The sequence below is a fragment of the Pinus tabuliformis genome, chromosome 7 (assembly GCF_031772625.1).
Source record: "Pinus tabuliformis cultivar Carrire ecotype Pingquan chromosome 7, CPIR1, whole genome shotgun sequence".
In the NCBI taxonomy this organism is placed as follows: Eukaryota; Viridiplantae; Streptophyta; class Pinopsida; order Pinales; family Pinaceae; genus Pinus; species Pinus tabuliformis.
Window position 1 is genome coordinate 101,533,710 of NC_142293.1, and position 21,014 is coordinate 101,554,723.

Consider the following 21,014-nt stretch of genomic DNA (forward strand, 5'->3'; position numbering starts at 1 on the left):
AAAAAACAATCTGGTAGTGCCGGTTTTGGGATCCAGGGGAAAGTCTCTATGTATATTTGTCTTATGTGTTATGCTCTCACTATTGTTTATTTTCTGTTTTTAGAATTCGTATGCAGTTAATTTCTGCACGGGGTTAAAACGTACAGTGAGAGCAGTTTCTTTTTTTCTTTTCTTTTTTCACTGTCAAACATTTTGAAAGTATTTGATTTGAATTAGAGTTGTAAAACCATGTTCATATCAATCACCGAAATGTGACCTTGTAAAATTTGTCCATTTTTTTTCTATTTTAAAATTGAATCAAAAGTATGCTTATTGAAATGAAATCGGAAGGGGTTAGTTCAATATAAAAGGGCTAAAGTCGCACAACAATACAAGTGTTGGACTCGGGGGTTATTTGTTTCATTTATTCTAATTAATGAATAGTAAAAAAGAAGCTGTAAAAAAAAGATTAAGTCAAATTGAAAAATAAAACAGAATGATAGGATAAGAAAAAGTGGAAGAAAAAATGATCCAAAAGGCAGTTAAAAATACATAGGGGTCCCCATTACCAATATGATAACAATAAAGTCAAGTTGGGAGTGTTGTCTTTTTTACCACAACAATTTGGAAAGTTTGTTCATTTTGAGTCCTTTTGTTGTTTGGAAAAAATGTTGCGAACTTCTGTGGTAAGTCACTCCTTAGAGAGCTGAAAAGAGATTTGGCAGCAAGTGAGAACATATATTTTAGTTTCTATTTCACTGTCAAGCATTTTTGAAAGTATTTGATTTGAAGCAGAGTTGTAAAAGTATGCTCATATTAATCAGCGAAATGCGAACTTGTAAAGTTTGTCCTTTTTTTTTTTAAAGACGAATGCACACAATATGTTATTTTGTAGAAAGGGGAAAATGTATGGAATTTTAATTGCGTTTCACAGCAACTACCTGTAAAAGAAAGCAACTATTGTGAAATTGAATGCAAAGTATGCTTACTGAAAGCGAATCAAAAGGGGCTAGACGCAATGATCAGACTGGAGGTGGTTGTAAAGACTTTGATGCTAGTACTGATTCCTCTTGTTGCCTACGCTTGATGTAAGCATTGCCTTGCATGCGGGAGTAGTGGCTGAAGGAAAATGGTGGAGAGATGCGAAGATCAACCAACGTTCAAACTCTGGAGATAGCAGTGAATGTTAAGCCTTGTTGGTCTATGTTGCCAATGTCCACTATCGCCTTTCATAATGTCATTCCTTGTGATTTATGTATTGTCAAACCCCATGCCATTCGAAGGGGAATTTCCCTGTGAGACCCTCACGTTATTGGGGAAAGTGGAACATAAGATGGGTTGAAGGCATTCCATGGCGAACCTTTGTATTGGAAGAAGGCAACAACAAACAATGGTAATTGAGGGGGTTTTGATCCAGCTGCATAGAAAATGGAAATTACTTTTCCAAGTACTCCGTTTACAAGACCTACTTCAACCCACAAGTTACATGTGAGGAAAACCTGTTGTTCATTGCAAATAAGAACTTTTTCATCCAACTGTTCAGCTTCTTTGTGTGCACCAGTAGGATGGTGGTTCCTTTTCTCTACGTAGCAGTGTGCAATTGGCATATTCAATTTTTTGAGCATTTGTTTGTTATGCATTTGACAACTAGGTTGGTTGGATATAGGTGGATTGCATTGTCAAATTCTTGTTGCTCATCCTTTGACAAAAAGGAATTTGTCCTTGACATGAGAAGGTTCCAGTCTTCGACTGTTGGTGTTGCATTTCTGAGATTCGTGAGCAATTGTCGAAATGCAATTTGAAGAGGGTTCATCCCTTATTGACGAAAGATGGTAGATAATGTGACGACCGTGTCAAAGTTGCGCCACAGGGCATTTCTGTGTGATGTGACGACATACATGGGGATGTCCTTCACAGGAGGTAGTTTCCCAAGATCACCAACAAGTATGATAGACTAATTTTTGAAAGGAACATTCTGATATGAAGGAAATACCTCCCTTAAGCGATCGTCTATCTGTTAAAGAAGTTTAGGGCCAATAAAGCTCATTTCATCGATTAAAATGTATTTGATGTGAAAAAGTTTTTCTTGGAGATGCAGAAGTGGTTGGCCCTCAAGAGGATGCATTGACACTAAAGGAATGTGAAGGGAAGAATGGATTGTAAGCGCCTTTATGTTAAACACTGCAACACCTGTTGGAGTGAGTAGGAGCAATGGACTTGAATTGGGAAGAGATTCAACAAGAAATGTATCTTTTAGGCAATCAATTAAATGAGACTTCCCCGTGCTAGCGGTGCCTTGGATGAGAATTCTAAGTGGAGGAATGGAGGAAGTGGTCCTAAAGTGGGTGAGGACAATGGTGAAAGCAACTTGTTGGGTGGGCAATAGTGAGGTGAGTGAGCGGGGAACTAGAGACGGGGTAGAATGGATTTGGGTGGATGAGTGACTAAAGTCTATGAAACGTATGGCTGTCTCTTGCAAAGGGAGAGGGATCATAGTATGGGCCCAATTGTGGTTACAGTCAAAGTCGTGATGTCCAAGCATGTCAATGTCATCTATTTCCATGTTGTTTCCAAGGTGTAGCTGAGAAAGGAATTTCCATTCATCGATGTCTACAGATTCAGGGGGGTCGACATATCATTAGTGGAGATGTCATTAGAGCAAGGGGAAAGGGGGGTTTCAGGGGTTCGATGAACATGCCATGGAACATACACATATCTTTTTTGTTCCCAATGCGAAATGATTGCTTCATCAGTGGAGCCTATGTCTAATGGGAGTGTGCGGAAAGGGAAGTATAGAAGTAGTTCACTCCAACAGAAAGAAGCATAGGATGCATCAGCAGGAGAAGGGATTGAGGAATAGGAAGGGAGGACATGAACAATCTTGCAAGGATTTATTTGTTTCCATTGGTTATGTTTTCAGCGAGTAAAAAAGGACTAGGAACATGCAACTTCAAGAAGAGTTAGTGTTTCAAGCGAAGTAGGTCTATTCATGTATGCTACAATGAAGGGTGGTGTTGGGAAGGGGGAACCTATACCATGAGAAACACGTCAAAAAATAGTTCGAGTAACATTGAGGGAAACAAATGAGCGGCTACAAAGTGAAAGGGGCAATTTTTGTAGCATGTGGCATGTTTCTTATGCGTCGATGTCCCTATCGGAAATTGTTTCTGTTAAAAATTTTCGGACAACACTAACAATAGGTGTTTCAAGGTGGAAAGCCTGGGAGACACATGACAACATTTGCCAATAACTTTTTGATTTTGTTTCTGGTTTCGATGCATATTTCACGATGTAGCGCAGAACAACATGCCGAGACAAAACCGACTGGAAATCGATGTTTTCTCTCTAGATGTATAACATGTCAAAGTTGTGTACATTTAACCTGTCATCATTACGAACGGGGACATATTTATTTCATCCACTGTTATCAATGATCAAATAGGAGGTGGGATTCAAATCCCATGGAACTCCATAGTAGCAAACAAGAGTAGGACCTTTTTTGCGATGAGATGAAGAAGGGTGAAATTTTGTATGTCGTTGAACACAATTAAGAAGATTCTCGTAGTCCTGAAGCAAAGAGGATGCAAATATCAATGGCGATGGGAGGATGCACGGGTCATTCTCTATAGAGATGTTTACATAATGTCCACGTTGTTCAGGAGCACGAGGATTCCAAGCAGAAATGTGTTCATTGAAAAAACACCTGGCTCTATCCATTGCGACTTGGTCATCCCAATTGAGGTTGTCCATATCAGGTGTGTTTTTGAGCCAAATGAAACCATGTATGTGTGTGAAGCCCCTATGTTTCCACTCATACCTACAAAGATGAAAAAGGAAATTTTGTGAGGCGCTTGCACATCCAAAAAAAGAAACAAAAAGGAGAAGGATGGTTAGGGAAATACCTGCACCAGAAGTCCTTTGCATGTAAACCTTTTTGCAAGACCTCTTGTGAATCGACAATGAATGTACTGTGCTGCAAGATGTGGATTGTTGATTATATTCTTGAATTTCCATCGAGACAACTTAGATGAATCCCGGGGGGGATGCCAGGCATGACCATGTGCATGTCATGCCATTTGGTGTTAGCTACACTTAGGGTGAAGAAGAAAGTAGGGCTACCTATTTGTATGATCAAATTAGTGAGTTCATCTCTGTGTTTGTTCTAGGACAAGCGTGTCCCTCTAAGGTCTGATCCGAAGTGCATAATCTAGTCAGGAAGCATGGAATTAGGCATGTCATGGAGGCATGCATGAAGTTCTGCAATGGTCATTGGAAAGCCCTCTTTAAGGTTTCTCTTCACGAAAACAACAGTAGTTGCTTGACTACGATGCCACAACATAAGATTGTACAAGTAATACCAGAATATTGGCTGCTCGGCAAAAATGGTTATCATAGTAGCGTATGAGCTGAACAACATATTCTTGCAGAACAACATATTCTTACATTTCAACTTTTCTAAGACGTGGTTGACCAATCATAGCATCTCATGTGGGGAAGAGTGTGGGGAACACCATAGCAAGGAGGCCTTCTGTGGTATATTCATTGATAGCAGAGGGGGAAACAGAGGGCCAGGAAAGTGAAGTAGTGGAATTAGGATGGGGAGACTGCAGGTAGTTGTGTATTTCTTCAAGTTCAGTATGGGAATTAAGGAGTGTTGATACAAAAGAGGATGGTTGGAGGTTTGTTGGAGTGGGGTGTGCAGGAATGTTATCATCGAAAGTAGGGAATTCAAGCCGTGGTTCAGGAGAGGAGGGGGAGATGCGACGAATGACATAAGACATATCAGTAGGGTGAGTCAGCAAGGTAGATATTGCAGCTTGGTCTAGTTGGACATCCTTGTAGTAGGGATCATGGGCTAGTTTGTACTCTAAAGCTGCAAGAACACGTGTCCCGCTAACAATGAAATCATATGTTTTGTGGTCACAACCATGCCTAGTAACAATGACGATGTCCAATTCGGAAACCAAGTGCGGTAAAATGTTGGCGATGGCAGTGATGTCTTGCGGGAAACAAATAGTATGACCAATGTATTTGTATTGTCCACCTCGTGCATGGGTGACTTGCAAGATTGGGTTGACACGTGATATGAGCATTTCTTCTATTTGTGTTAGAGAAACAAGGACAAACAGTTGGTCGCTAGGGTCCATGTTGTTCGCAAGGGAGAAGTGGTGGGTGGATTTTGTAGTTGCACACTGGGAGCAACAAAGGTTACCATGTAAGAATTTTGTTTTCATATTTGGGTATGATTCTTTGCATATGGAGCATATATGCAAGGGAGAGAGGTCATCTATCCTTTCACAGAATCGTTGGTGTGCATGGTTAAGGCCAGGGTTGACCAAAATATGGGGATGGGAGGGTGAAGGAGGATGAGTCGATGGTGGGGTGTGCGATGTACATGGGCAAGAAGTGGCAGTGAATGGAGGAAGTTGAAGGGTAGGTATAGTCAGAGCGGGGAATGTTGAAGGAGATGGGTTTACAAGTGAAGCTTTGAGATGTTGGGGAAGAGAAACATTAGACGAGGGTATAGCTAGAAAGGTTTGGGTGTTTAAATCAACTTTATATTTGAGGCGTCTTTGTTTGTTGGACTCGTCTTTATTCTGTGCATAAAGGAATCTCTTATGAGCATTTCTTGAGGGGTTTGCAGAAGATGTTGGCATGTCTATCCTAATACAAACATGGGGAGAAAAGTTCAAGTGATTATAGGAGACCAGAAAGAGTTGTCTTAAGCGCGAAGATAGAGTACATAGCTCAGAAAAGCAAGAACTTCATTAATGGGTACATTTTTGAAGTAGTGCCTTCTAGCTTATAAAGTAGACGTGTCTTTTGACAAAGTAGCTGAAGTTTAGTGGTTGGAGAGGCCTTTTTAATAATAAAATTTATGTTTCTTTGATATTATGTACTAATGTCATGCGATTCAAATTTTGTTGTTGGAACTTTGTTAAAGGTATCTTTGTAGCATAGAATAAGATTCAAATCAAACTTATTTCAACGAAGTATTTTTGTGGTGATGGATAACTATCTATCATTCATTTACCAAGTAGATTTAAGGAAACCAAACGACAACCCTTTGTAAGAATCCAGTGTTTGTATTTAGGTGCACAAAGAACAATATAAAAGGATGTAAATATTCTATTTTGTTTAGAAGGAAGAAGAAAAAAAACATATATACTATATGTAAAAGTAAAATATGGAGAAATATGCAAAGGTGGAAGCTACAACATGTATCATAGGTGTATATACATAAAGAAGAGAAGTACAATGATGAAGTGAACAAAAAGAAGGGGGGCGAGAAGGGACAAAACGACAATGAATGGAAAAGCATATAGAAGTTATTGTTTACACTTCACAGTGGCATGGGGAAAATAAATCGACTTTCAAAGACGTCGAACAACTGGAACAATAGACATTTTTTCGATTTCCCGAAGGAGAACGAAACATGCAGAACTATAGGTGATTTCCTCTGAATTGATTATTTCAAACTTCAAACGGTCCACACCATTGAAGATATCTGTTTTCATACACAATGTGAAGAGGAAAGGACAACATGAAACCCTTGCACGAAGCTCGTGGATAGCACCAAGATCACTGGAGAGTATGAACAAGTATTTTGCTTGGACACCCATGAGTTCAGTTGTAGCATTATCAAATGCGATGACATTTTCCAATACGCCTATATGGTCATGCATTTCAAATTTCAGCACATACCGATAGTCACATTTCGGGAAGGCCCCACCACATTTTGTGTAGTGCCACATTCCATTTGAGTGGTTGACAACTTTTTTCATGCATTGCATGCCATCAGATGAGAGAGGGCATGCAAGGAAGTAGAAATCTTGCATGTCAATAGAGGTGATGGTTCCATGAACAGAGAACCATGTTGGTTTTCCGCTGGGATGCGAGTTTATGAGGTCGACAATTGTATGTTGTGGGTAGCCCCACTTGGAAGTTCCCAAGAATTTTCTACTTAACGATGGTGAAGAGGCCAAGCGGTCTCTTTGATGAAACCATGATTGGAGTTGTTCAGTCTCTGGAATGGCGGGATCTAGCACGAAGCTGGTGGTCGAGATAGTCCCAACAATTCTTCCATTAAATTTGGCTATGCGAGCCCCTTTGATTGCAAGCATGGTCGAAGCACCAAAAGAGGCGAGTTCAACGAGTTGCTTGCCCAAGGTGCGACAATTCTCTCCCCATAGGGTGATGTCAATACCATAGCCAAACATGTCTTCCAAGCTATCAACATTCCTAGGTATTTCAGAGCCATCTCTTCGATGAATGGTGGAAGTTGGAGAAGTGGACTTGACAATGGTAATGATGTCAACAATTGAGTCGAGGTTTGTAGATCTGATTTCATCTATAGATTTAAAACGAAAACAGTGGAAAGGAATTGTCAGAACATCATCTAAGGAAGGTTCAACAATGGAAGTTGCAGAGAGGTAGACTTCCCATTTTCTATCCAGATGGTTGTAATTTGTGTTTGTTGGTTTCACAGTGCCATTTGAAACCATGTAAAGCTTCCCAATTTGGACAAGGTCATGCAAGGAATCTACCAGATCACCAAAGGCAAAGAGATGGATTGTATCATTGGAAGAATCAATGAGGTCAAATCCAAAGACCTTTCCGGACCCTCGAGCATTGTTGTAGGAGTGAACAAATGTTTTTCCAAGCACCCTACCCTGGATCGACCATTGTTTACAATAGGGGCTTAGCGCCATGAATGGAATGGCAACAGGCAGAGCGGAGGAAAACTGAGTTGATGATGACGCAAAATCCTGTGTCGAAGCAGTAGTAGATGAGGTGGGGGCATGTGACGTTGAAGAGGCCAGTTGGTATGTCGACGTTTGTACAATTTGAAGAAGGTATGGGGCCCTAATAAAAGTTTCATGACATTCGAGAACTTCCAGTTCAATAATTTGCAGACTCCTGAAAAGAAGGAAAGAAAGAGAAAAACAATGCGATATTAGTCAGAGTGGTAGTGGCGGAGAGAGGGAAGGAACCATAAAACATTAAGAATATGGTGAAGAGTGAACATACACATAGTTTTGCAAAAAATTGCAACTGACTTCCTTGAGAATGATAATCGAGGCCAACTGGGGGGTACCAGAGACAATATGGGAATTGTAAGCAAATGGAAGCAAAGTTCTGTGCTGAGAGGTACCGTCAGAGAGAGAAATGTGGCAACGTTGGGACAATGTATTTATGGAAGCAAGAAGGTTAAGTTCAACGATTTGGAGTGATGGTTGGATCGATGTAGAGCCAATGAGAAATAAAGTGATGGCATTCGTTGTCAAGGAAACTTCCATGATGATGAGGAAAGGAGATGTCCTGAAAGGTGAAAGCCCGTAAAATGCTGTCAACATTGGAAGAGAAGTGGAAATAAAGCAGCGAGCATAATCGTTCACATGATTGGCATACTTGGAGCCAAATGAAAGAAGAAAGATTTATAATTTAGATTGTTGCCAATAGTCAAAGGCAAAGGGAAAGGAAAATTGAAATGTTTAAACATAGAAAGTTGGTTGTCTATATATGGCATTACAAAAACTCTACAGGAGGGTGTGTTGAACGTCGTGACAAAGCACATAGTATTATAATCTATACATGTAGTATGAAAACATTAATAATTTCCATTTGAGTGCAAAAGACGATATGTTTAACAAGTTCTCAATTATCACATGTTTGTTATTGAAATTATGGGGTAGTTATCCAGTTGAAGGCAACAACACAACATGCAGTAGCAACAACAAGAGACCAACAATAGCACAACAACAACAACAAAAAATGAAACTCGAAAAATCAACAAAATAGTGTGACGTGAAGAGGATAAATAAAGCACATGCCCATCTACCAGCTAAGCAGAGGGACTAATAAATTAGAGTTAGGACACATGGTAGAGGTCGCGGGGTTACCAATGACAGAGACAATGACATAGATGCTCATCCAAGCGAGAGTAAAGTGAGAATAAATGCACATAGGCGGGCCATTAATTAGATTATTGAATAGAACAGTCCTCGATGTCAGGATGTGTGGATAAGTTTCAAACCTTAATCAAAGGAAAATGTCACATATTGATTAGATATACATGGGAGTTTCAAGATTTTGAAACTTTGACATGAGAAGAATCCTTTTCGAAAGCTTGCAAGTCGAAAGTCCGTTCTAAAATATCAATGTGGCTCATTTGAATAAACACATATAATAAAGTGTCCAGGGCATAAAACATATCAATTTTGTGCGAGCGAGAATAAAGCGAAAGTAAACGCACATGCTCGGTCCATTAATTAGATTAATGAATAGAGTAGCTGCCAAGACCAAGATGCGTGTAGAGGTTTTAAGCTGCAATTGTTAAAAAAACGTGGCATATTGATTAAATATATATGGGAGTTTTCGGTCATTGAAACCTTCACAATAGAAGAAATATTTTGGAAATCTATGGGAAAAAAAGGTCGATTGATTATATTAATTTGCCTGTGTACAAGGGCGTAAAACATTAGATCTTCGTACGAGGGAGAATAAAACGACAGTAAATGCACATAGTCAGCTAACCAACGGTAATTAATGAATAAAAATAGACATCGAGAGCAAGATACGTGCATAGAGAGTGGATCTTATCGGAGGTCGCATTCCAAAAGCTACGATAAGGGGTGGATGTGATTTCACATTTAAGTTTGGTATGATAAAACAATCGGGGTTGCATATTAGTGGTTGGAGGTCCATAGCACAGTTCGGAGATTCATAAATTAGATATTTGTTTATTATTACACAGGACCAATGCTACATGTATCGGAAATTTCAAAAGAATTTCCGTGATGTTATTAGTTTGACATAACTCTATTATAAAGAGGTTCGTCTGACCAATAGACCAACAAGAATGTCCCGAAGGTCTAAGGTGTCAGTGCCTTATTTATTTCAGATATCTAGCGATCCTTGTCTGCCTCCAAAAAGGCGATTTTTTCAAGTTTTGACTTCCGACTGTGGAGATTTCTATTCCTTCCGATATTCGGACCCTCTAGAGGTATGAAAAAGAATTCAATAGAACATTGCATCCGCTCTCAAGCGGAACTTTTCGAGAAGCGGCCACATCTTAAAAGTGTCGATATTGCGAGTTGCGATACACGAGTTGCGATATGTGACTAGATGCGTTTAGGGACGTGTTGTATGCAACAATTGGTTGCGACAAGTGATGCGGGAAGGCTAATGTAATGATGACGCATCAAAAGGGTTGACACGTGGCAGGCAAATTTGATAGTTTCAAGGCTCACAACAGGCCAAAAAAGGGCGACACGTGGCATTATTCAAAAGGTTACACGTGGAAGATACGTGGTAGTGATGTCGTCACGTATGGGAGATCAACGATCAGAGGTTGAGGCGATTTGAAAAATCGAAGTGAAACCTCCAATTCATAACCCCGATGGGAGGGCTTCGATACGAGGGCTAGAATGCAGTCACGTGAAGAGCCATAGGACCAAGGCCCAGACGTAGAAGGTGACTGACGATCACCAATCGACGAATTGACATGGTGTACACCAAGGTTACACCTCCCATTGGAAATCACCGATAGAGAGGGCTCCGATAAGCACTGTTTGGCGCTTCATCTCTAAACGGTTTCGAGATGGATGCCTATAATGGGTTAGAGATCTATCTCTCTGTCTCTGTATTAGCGTGATTGTACTGATAAATATTGCGTCACGGGAAGAGCCACAGGACCAAGGCCTAAATGCAGAAGGTGATCGACGATCGACAATCGACAATCGACGAATTGACATGCCGTGCACCAAGGTTACACCTCCGATTGGAAATCGCTGATAGAGAGCGCTTTGATTTGGGGCTTCACTCATTTCCTCTCCACGTAGATCAAACCACATCACTCATCGGAGGTCACAATTTTTGGGACTGCAACCAAATGCTACATTATGGAATCGCCGATTGCGATTCCGCGATATTATAAAGGCCCAAGCGCGTGTGATGTGGTCCCATGCGTGTGTTGTGGTTCCACAATCATGTCAAAGAACCTCAGGCGGAGGAAATCGCAGATCAAAGACCCATGATCAATCTCACCGTCGATATGACATATTCTTTGAAAGCCGACAAATATACTACAGTGTCGTGAAGAAGAACCTCACCATAAAAAACCTATCAACTAAATTACATTGTCGCTATATATATATATATATATTAATTATAAATAAATATTATATTAATTATATTATAGGTTTCTCCAATTATAAATTAGTTAATTAATAACATTATGTTAAATATTTTTTTAATTAATTAATATTAATAACTAATATATAATTATTAATATATTATGATTTATCATAAATATATATTAATAATTTATTTTAATCAATTTTTTTTTACCTTTTTTGGCTTTAAAAATTAAGTTAATTCATCTTTATAAAGTTTAAAAATTTAGATATCTCAACACCTACTTAGTAAAAGTTTAAAAGGACTCTTCCTTGGAGTTGTGCAATAACACATTAAATCTATTTACAAATGGTATAATAGATAAACGAAATTGAATATTTCAAAAATAAAAATATATATATATATATTTTTGTTAATAGAAAATAATAAAACAATTATTATAATTTTTTTAATAAATTAATAATTATAATTTTATTTTTAATGGAGATTAATTAATAACATTAATAAGTAAAATTAAAAAATAAAATCATAAAATAGTATGTGAGAGGCCAGGAAAGTATGGAAGAGAGGTTATAATGTCTTGTCTTATTACGTTATCTAAACATTTTGACTAGATCAAATTACATAAAAATAAAATTTTAATTATGATAATTGAAATAAAATACCATGGAATCGCAACCGGAAAAGGCTTTCGACACAATGGAACTCAGTGGAACCAAAAGGCAGCATAAATCGGACACCTCGGACTCTGACAAGGAAAACCCTCGACCCGGTGAGGAAAACCCACTTCAACTCGTTCCCATGCATCCGCCCCAAGGCGAGTGGCGCAAGGTAGAGAAGAAAAAGGGGAGGAAAACTTGATCTTCCCCCTATCTGGCATCTCAGTGCTCCAGGCATGGATTTTTTTATCAGTTTTTTTGCTGTACTTGACACTTGTGTCAACCATTTTTTGTCAGGCTACATAGCCTTGTCTTTGCAATGCTTTGGCATCTACAAAATGTAATTTTCAAAATTAATGGAAATTACGATTTTTTCCAAGGAAAAAAAAAATTGAAATAAAATAAAGAAAAAGAGCTAATAATTATAATTATTAATTAAAACATTTTGATTCGATGAAATTACATAAAAATAAAAATAAAATTAAATCAAAAATTAAATTAAAGTAAATAATTATATTATTCATAGTTTTAAAGCTTTTGTCATTCATTTTGATTATTTTGAGACTGTTTTCGAATTAATCACTTTTTTTGGTAGATCATTAGTTGGTTAGAAACTCCGACGAAAAAAAGTGATTATGTGATCTAAAAACAATATCAAAGACTTATATTATTAGTTATTAAAAATTAAAACAATCTAGATCTATCTTAAACAATATCAAATAATTATATTATTAATTATTAAAAATTAACGTAGATCTATCTTAACTTCGGATCTATCGAGTACAAACCTTTCATCAAGTTTTGCACTCAAAAAAGAAGGTTTGCACATTCAAAGATTTGATCCCTCTCAAAATTTCATAGATCCGGAATTAAGAAGGATCTAGGCTAGTTACATTGAGTCGAGTATGGTAGAATGTTGTAACGTCCTGGTATGTTATCTTAACATTTTGACTGGTCAAATAAAAATAAAATAAAACTCACACACACATATATATATCCCAACCTCATCAAAATATTCGAACTCAAACCACATGTAATCATTGTCAAACCCGAACTCCATCTAACCTGAACTCAAACTCGAACCATGTGAGATTATCATTAAATTTATAAGGTTTTAGAATTTAATTTATTTTAATTTGTCTATAGAGTTGAACTCGAACGAACTCGAACCATGTGACATTATCATTAATTTTATAAGGTTTTCGGATTTAATTTATTTTAATTTGTCTATAGAGTTGAACTCGAACTCGAACCATGTGACATTATCATTAAATTTATAAGGTTTTAGAATTTAATTTATTTTAATTTGTCTATAGAGTCAAACTCGAGTTGGAACCATGTGACATTATAATTAAATTTATAGGGTTTTAGAATGTAATTTATTTTAATTTGTGAATATTGTTTTTTAGAATTGGCTATTTTTTTTTGTAAGTCATAGCACAAGATTTGAACCCAAGACTTGCGATTCCGTGAGACTTCATTTTCACAACCATTGCCAATTGAACTACCCCAAGATTAAAATTGGCTATTATAAAATTAAGAAAATTTTAAAATTTTAAATATTTAATTTAATTTAATTAATGTGTGAATAAAATTTTCAAATTTTAATTTTAATTTAATTTGAGATTATTGTTTTATTTTAAGATAGGTAATCATTAAATTAATAGGATTTTAGATTTTTCTTTCATTTTTATGAATTTGAGTTTGAATTTTATTTTATTAGTTTGAATTTTATTTTATTAATTTTAATGTGTGAATAATGTTTTAAAATTTTAATTTAATTATTAAATAAATGTTATATATAATATTTTATTAAATTGAAATATTAATTATTTATTTATTATTACCATATTTATTTAATAAATAATGAATATATTAATATTTGTGTTAAATTAATTAATATATTAATATTAATATTAATATATTAAGAATTTATTAATGTGATTATGATATTTATTAATATGGTTGTGCTATTTATGATTAAATGTGATTTTTTTTTTACTATAAAATTTACATTTCTCTTTTTAATAGTTATAACTAAAAAATATATATATTTTAATATATCAATAACTTTAGATAAAAAAATTTAAATTTTATATTCAATTTATTTTTTACTTAATTTTAATATATATATTTAAAAAAATTATAAAAATAATAATAAAATTACTATATATATGGTAAATTGGTAAATCAATATTTATTTTAATATAAATAATATAAAAAAATCACTGATAAATTGGTAAATCAATATTCATTTTAATATCAATAATATTAAGATATTAATTTTGTTTTTAATTAACTTGTTGAAATTATTGCCATATATGTTAACATAGTAAAGAAGAAGGCCTTCAAAGGAATTAGGAATCACGTATCTGGAACATGAAGGTAATATCTGACGAAGAAATTTTCTCCATCTAGGAATTTTCCATCCCTGGTACTTAACTTCAATTTTGCTGAATCCAGGTATGCACTGTTTTTTTGTTCATTTTGTTCTCTCCTACCTACTGAAAATTTTCTGTTTATGCAATGGTCGAAGTATGAAACAACAATTTTGAACAGTGCTGATTATCACATAGGATCTTATTTTCCTTCATGAACTATGCTATGTCTTTTATCTGCAAGCTATCTGAAAGCTGAATGGCTGACTATCTTGATGGACATCTTATCTCCTTCGCTGGAATTATGTTTCCCATCTTATCTAGATAATTTTGGTACAGATTGCTCCAGCTTCCTAAAGCTCTCATGATGTACTATCTGTTCATTATATATCTTATATAATATAATTATGCTTTTTTCGCTCTGAAAAAACATAGTAAAGAAGAGAAATCCCGAATATGTTTGAGAGTTTGGTTTTCAAGTAGACATTTCAAAATTATTGGACAAGATATTTGTTAAAACGTAGACTTCAAATTCAAACTATGAGCATATTCTAGATTTCTCTTCACTATTTTCTAGAAAATAAAATTTAAATGAAAAAAAATTAAACCAGTTATGTCACGCCCCTACACCTGCGGTGATCTTCCAACCGCTTGTAGCGAGGTGCGGCACCACCGAGCGCTTTCTTTTTAACAATACTAACACCCATGGACTACGCCTACTTCAACATGAACATACTTAGCTTATGTTTTTGCAACTGAATAAAGCATTATCCTTTATACTTTAGTGAAGACCATTCTCAATTATTAACCATGAACAATAAACCGAGAAAATCAACAATAAGAAAGTACAAAGGGAGGGGCAACTCCCAGAAAGTCTGCCCAACAATATATTATAACAGCTTCTTCAATATTACAATACAAGTATGCTTGGCAATCTCCAAGCCAATACTTAGAATAATTTTACGACCAAGGAATAGAACAGCCTTTTACAATTATGTGCACCTTTGCACAAAGTGGAACGCTCACCCGAGCCACCTATTTCACCTTGTCAAATCCTGCACACAATTATCTGCACATAACTCCCACCTCGGCATGCTTGCCTCACCCAAACCGCACTTAAAGTCCAAAACTACACCTTGGAAGACCTACGCATGAGCTATGCGTAGTCTTCTTTACCCCTGCGTTGTTTTTTACCCCTTGTGCGTATTTGTTGTGCGAAGATATGTTCGATGGTTTGAAATGAATCGCAGTCCATTCAATATATATGCTAGCGAGGTCGTAAATCCATCCTCGGCCGACCTTCCAATTATTAACACGAACGCCCACGTTTAGCTTGCCTCCAACGTCGGCTCGCCCAAGTGCGGGTGCGTTCTCACACATGCCCTCGTCGTTTACTTCGCGCTCGCCTTGCGCCCGTCGTTCATCTCTCGGAGGCCTTACATTCTCCTCCACCTGAAATCGTTGTTATCCTCGACAACATATCATCCTGGTAGCTCTCTACCAAGATCATCATTCATCCACGATGTCGACCTTTCTACACAAGGCAAACATCCTTGCAACATATGTAGAGACTCTTTCTCCACTATGTCCCGGCCTAGTGACCGCTGTCACCAAGCTCACCATACCAAAGTATGTATCTCCATAATCCATGCTCAGGTCCATGGAAACTCCATCCATCTCATCTGTAACATGTTGCCCATATGTGTGTCTCCTCCAAGTGAAGGGAACATCTCCTCAAACCGACTCTTGACGTACCCCATTCAGGTCCATGAAGCTCTCTTCATCATCTGCAATGTGCCATCCTCAAGTCTTCATAGAAACAAGTATGCACTTGTCTCATCTATCCATGTGTTGCCCATGATCCTTGATCAAAGCAGCTCCCATGTGTAGAAAGTAGTTGAGTCTCGGCTCAACCCATGCTCAAGTGTATCACCAAGGCACCATCGTCATCATCGTTGTAACTCCATCACCTCAAAGTGCCTCTTATCGATCCTCTACATCAAGTCACTCTTCCAAGCCATGCCCATACATGCACTTTGAAAGTATGCATCCCATACTGCATCAAAGTCGCCTGACCTCAGCTCCTCAATGTATTATATCTTTAAGTCCACCATACATGAAGTCCCTAAAAGTCACAACAATCTCATGTCCTCATGAGCTCCATAACTCATCCCCATGTAGTAGGAATGCTCCATAGCTGCTCACAAGTCCATCCAAGTCTTCAATCAACTCTCGATGTGCCCCATTCAGGTCCATGAAGTCCTCTTCATCATCTGCAATGTGCCATCCTCAAGTCTCCAATCTTATCAACTCTTGATGTGCCCCATTCAGGTCCATGAAGTCCTCTTCATCATCTGCAATGTGCCATCCTCAAGTTCCCATGTCACACTAGGTCCTCCTGCATAACATTCCTGCCCTAGCACTCCTCTTTGGATGTCCCTTGACATCTCTACAAGTGCTTCCACACAATGTCCTTGCATAGGTCTGCCGTGCTTCATGTCTTCAAGTCTCCAACCTGATGTCCATGACTAAGCTGCCCATGTAGTCCAACCAAGTAGACACATCACAACATCTGGTCATCTCATCCAAGTCTTCGATCTTCGGTTTAGTGAACTCGGTCACCCAACCATCTCATCATCATCATGTCATGAGTTCCTTCACCATAGCTCCTCCACCAAAGTGTCCACCAAGACTTGCTCTTGGTCTCGGCCATGAGAAGTCCACCCAAAACATCACAAGTGTGTGCCCTCCTCAATCTGTCCATGAGTCATGCCGGGCACTTAGCCAATTCATGTGGCTAAAGCATGACTCATTCTTCCACAACGATCATCAAGTTCCACCCTTGTCCCGGGTCCTTGCACCTTTCATCATAAGGTCACAAGTAACCCCAACAAGCTTTCCAACAACTGACAATCCTTGCTCTTCCATACAAGGTTCCATCATAGTCATCCATGGTAAGATGTCCTCTTGCCTTGGCAAACTGGCTTTGCCCTTCCCTGCACATGGTCCATCTTCCAAATGCCCAAATGAAACACAAGTATCAATACTTACTTCATCATCATGAGGCTCCTCCATGTGAGTGACCTCATCCATCCATGTTGACAAACTGCACGACCCTGGTTCAACTTGATCAACCTCAAGTTCATCCTCCATCATAGTCATGTTTGCAACATCTTCATCACAGAAGGGGACAACAATAGCCTTGTTGCCCTTCAAGAATTCTTGTCCAAGTATCACATCGAAGTCATTCATCTCCATCACTATGAAGTCCAACTGACCCTTCCATTCTTTCATCTGTACAGGTACATCGTGTACCAAACCTGCCACCTTAGCTCTAGAGTTTACTGCCTTGACCTCCATATTAGATGTCAGCCCAGCCTCTTTTGCTAACTGTGTTGTCATAAAGTTATGTGTAGCACCTGTGTCTACCAGAGCTTGAATGGTCTTGCCATGAACCATCAAGTCTACGAAACCCAGACTATTCATCCATGATTTCTCCATAATCTTATCTGCATCAGCTTCACCTGTCATCAATTTCCAAGTGTCCTCACACTTGCTCCACCAGCTCCTGACCGAGCTCTGATACCAACTGTCACGCCCCTACACCTACGGTGATCTTCCAACCGCTTGTAGCGAGGTGCGGCACCACCGAGCGCTTTCTTTTTAACAATACTAACACCCATGGACTACGCCTACTTCAACATGAACATACTTAGCTTATGTTTTTGGAACTGAATAAAGCATTATCCTTTATACTTTAGTGAAGACCATTCTCAATTATTAACCATGAACAATAAACCGAGAACATCAACAATAATCAAGTACAAAGGGAGGGGCAACTCCCAGAAAGTCTGCCCAACAATATATTATAACAGCTTCTTCAATATTACAATACAAGTATGCTTGGCAATCTCCAAGCCAATACTTAGAATAATTTTACGACCAAGGAATAGAACAGCCTTTTACAATTATGTGCACCTTTGCACAAAGTGGAACGCTCACCCGAGCCACCTATTTCACCTTGTCAAATCCTGCACACAATTATCTGCACATAACTCCCACCTCGGCATGCTTGCCTCACCCAAACCGCACTTAAAGTCCAAAACTACACCTTGGAAGACCTACGCATGAGCTATGCGTAGTCTTCTTTACCCCTGCGCTGTTTTTTACCCCTTGTGCGTATTTGCCGTGCGAAGATATGTTCGATGGTTTGAAATGAATCACAGTCCATTCAATATATATGCTAGTGAGGTCGCAAATCCATCCTCGACTGACCTTCCAATTATTAACACGAACGCCCACGTTTAGCTTGCCTCCAACGTCGGCTCGCCCAAGTGCGGGTGCGTTCTCACACATGCCCTCGTTGTTTACTTCGCGCCCGCCTTGCGCCCGTCGTTCATCTCTCGGAGGCCTTACAAGTTAACTATCACTCAAATTATTATCTTTTACCTATTAATTTATAAATTTTTAAAATTACAAACGATAACTTATATTTTATTATACAATTAATATTTTTAAAGCAATACAATCTTTTATTATCTTTTACCTATTAATTTATAAATTTTTAAAATTACAAACGATAACTTACATTTTATTATATAATTAATATTTTTAAAGCAATACAATCTTTTATTATCTTTTACCTATTAATTTATAAATTTTTAAAATTACAAACGATAACTTATATTTTATTATATAATTAATATTTTTAAAGCAATACAATCTTTTATTATCTTTTACCTATTAATTTATAAATTTTTAAAATTACAAACGATAACTTTATATTTTATTATATAATTAATACTTTTAAAGCAATACTATTCTTTTATAAATATAAAATTGAAACTCGTAATTTATGTCGTAATTGGAACTCGTAATTTATGTCATAACTTATTGCGTCACCTACCGCTTTACCAACAAACAGGTATGTACAATTGACTTAAGAAAATAGACTTTTCTAAATACCCAGAACCAACGGCAGTATAAACGTTACCCCAAGGATCATCCGAATGCTTCAACCCAGGTTTCATTCGTTTGTTATGAACTAAGATAGATAGCTGTTCAAGCATTGACCTTGCTACCAGTCTGAAAGCAGAACAGAAGTAGATATTGGAGGGATATAGACTGCATATTGAAGGGTGAAAAATTAGCCACTGAAGAAGCCATTGTGATCGTCAAAGATAAGCATCTTTATCCCATTTTCCTGACTCCTTTATCATGGAAAGTATTATTTGCAAGAACACATGGAGTAGAATGGATACGCTACTCACAGGCCTTAAAGAGGAATTTCAGCTATTGTGTTTGTCGAATCTGCGAAAGCCCAAAAATGAGCAAAATCTCACTTATGAGAAGTTCCTGAAGACCCTCATGAGGGGCGAAGAATTGCTGAAGAAGTGGGAAAATACTAGCTGTTTCAAATTTTTTCATAGCCTCAGATATGGATTTCAAATCCGGCAGCTGGAAAAGGAGATCTCTGATTTCCTACGTTACCAGATGCCCGTCAACATCTTCCTTGAGGTGAAGAATCTCATAGCAGAGCTGACGAATCTTCGCCAACAGTACGAGTTGGGGTCAATGGATGAGAGCAAGATGAATGAAACCATCTTCAAACACGTGTCCAAGCTTACGAATGATCCACAGCAAAATGCGATGATGCTTCAACAAATGGGCGCAGATAATATGTTTGAGGGTGCTTTTGTCGAAGTTTCTTGTAATTATAATGGGTTGGGAGTGTCTGATTTTGCGGTGGGGCTGGATAAAAATGTATGGAACTTGAAAAGGACGCTGCTCCAGAGTGAGGTGTCGGTTGTTGGTGTGCAGGGTATGGGGGGTCTTGGCAAGACGACGCTGGCATTGGCCCTCATCAACGATAAAGAGATAAAAGGTGATTGGGTTCCTATTCCCATTTATTGACACCATTTTCATATCCTGGAAGGCACTTTCTTTGCTTACGCTTGTGGGATAATGGCTCAGAAGCCCCATTCTTTTGCTCGTTCGCTGTTCCTTTTATTAGTTTATTTTATTTATTTATTCTGGTGTTGTTGTATAATAAAATCTGGCACTCGTGCTAATAGCGCAGCCTCCTCATCCAGATTGGGACGCTGAAGGTTGTATATCTTTCTTTTCCATATTTATAAGTTGGTATCCATATTTATATGTTGGAAATTTGTGTTAAGCTCCAATTCCTACTATTCTGAGACACAGAGGCAACAAGTAGATTCTTGTTGGCCGTCACACAATCAGCTTTGTTCCTCTCTGGTAGCCATTATACAATCAGCTTTGTTATTTCTTGGTAGCTGTTTGGCAGTACTTTATGAGGCCATTATCTAACCGGGCTTAAAACTTGTTTGAAAAACTATAGAAATTCTAGTACTATTTGTCAGAAATTTTTGTAAATCAAGTTATAACTGTCAATTTCAAGATTTTAAAGATTTTGGGTTGCTGAAAAGGTTTTGATGATGTCTAATCCATTTCTACGGTCAAGATTTTAAAGATTTTTGGGTTGCTGAAAAGGTTTTGATGATGTCTAATCCATTTCTACGGTCAAAAATATGATAAGCAGTCTTACGGCCAGATTCTAATAATTTTTTGGCTTTCCGGGCAAATTTGCCATGCCCTTTGTAAGATCTTGCGCATTCCCTCGTGAGAAAAAGAAAACAAAAGAAGAAGGTAAAAGAAAAATTGAGATCTGACAGAAGATCGAAAATCCTAGCGCAGCAGTCTATTTGACACAGATTGTTGAAAAATTGCTTTCATCGTTCTCCAAGGCCCTGACCTAAGGTCGTGCGCGACATCAAACAGTAAACGAAGGCAATGACTTGCAAACAGAAAGAGAAACAGCAGAAAATTAAGAGAAGAG

General features: G+C 37.7%; 2 protein-coding genes across 4 annotated transcripts in view; one reads left to right on the top strand and one right to left on the bottom strand.

Annotated features, from left to right (window-relative positions):
- Positions 1 to 6,353: 6,353 nt before the first annotated feature.
- Positions 6,354 to 7,691, bottom strand: LOC149245472 (replication protein A 70 kDa DNA-binding subunit E-like). Its single transcript, XM_089438698.1, has one exon. The coding sequence runs from the start codon at positions 7,689 to 7,691 to the stop codon at positions 6,354 to 6,356; it is 1,338 nt and encodes a 445-aa protein (XP_089294824.1).
- An 11,466-nt stretch (positions 7,692 to 19,157) lies between these two features.
- The window catches only part of LOC149245473 (putative disease resistance protein At4g33300), a 40,972-nt gene continuing 39,115 nt past the window's right edge, over positions 19,158 to 21,014 (top strand). Inside the window, exon 1 of one of the 3 annotated variants that reach the window (XM_089457767.1) lies at positions 19,158 to 20,039. In XM_089457767.1, the coding sequence (XP_089313893.1) occupies positions 19,373 to 20,039 (667 nt within the window). In that variant the 5' untranslated portion in view covers positions 19,158 to 19,372. Of the gene's footprint in view, positions 20,040 to 20,118; positions 20,263 to 21,014 lie in introns of those variants that run through there. The other 2 variants (XM_089457769.1, XM_089457770.1) reach the window with 2 other exon arrangements.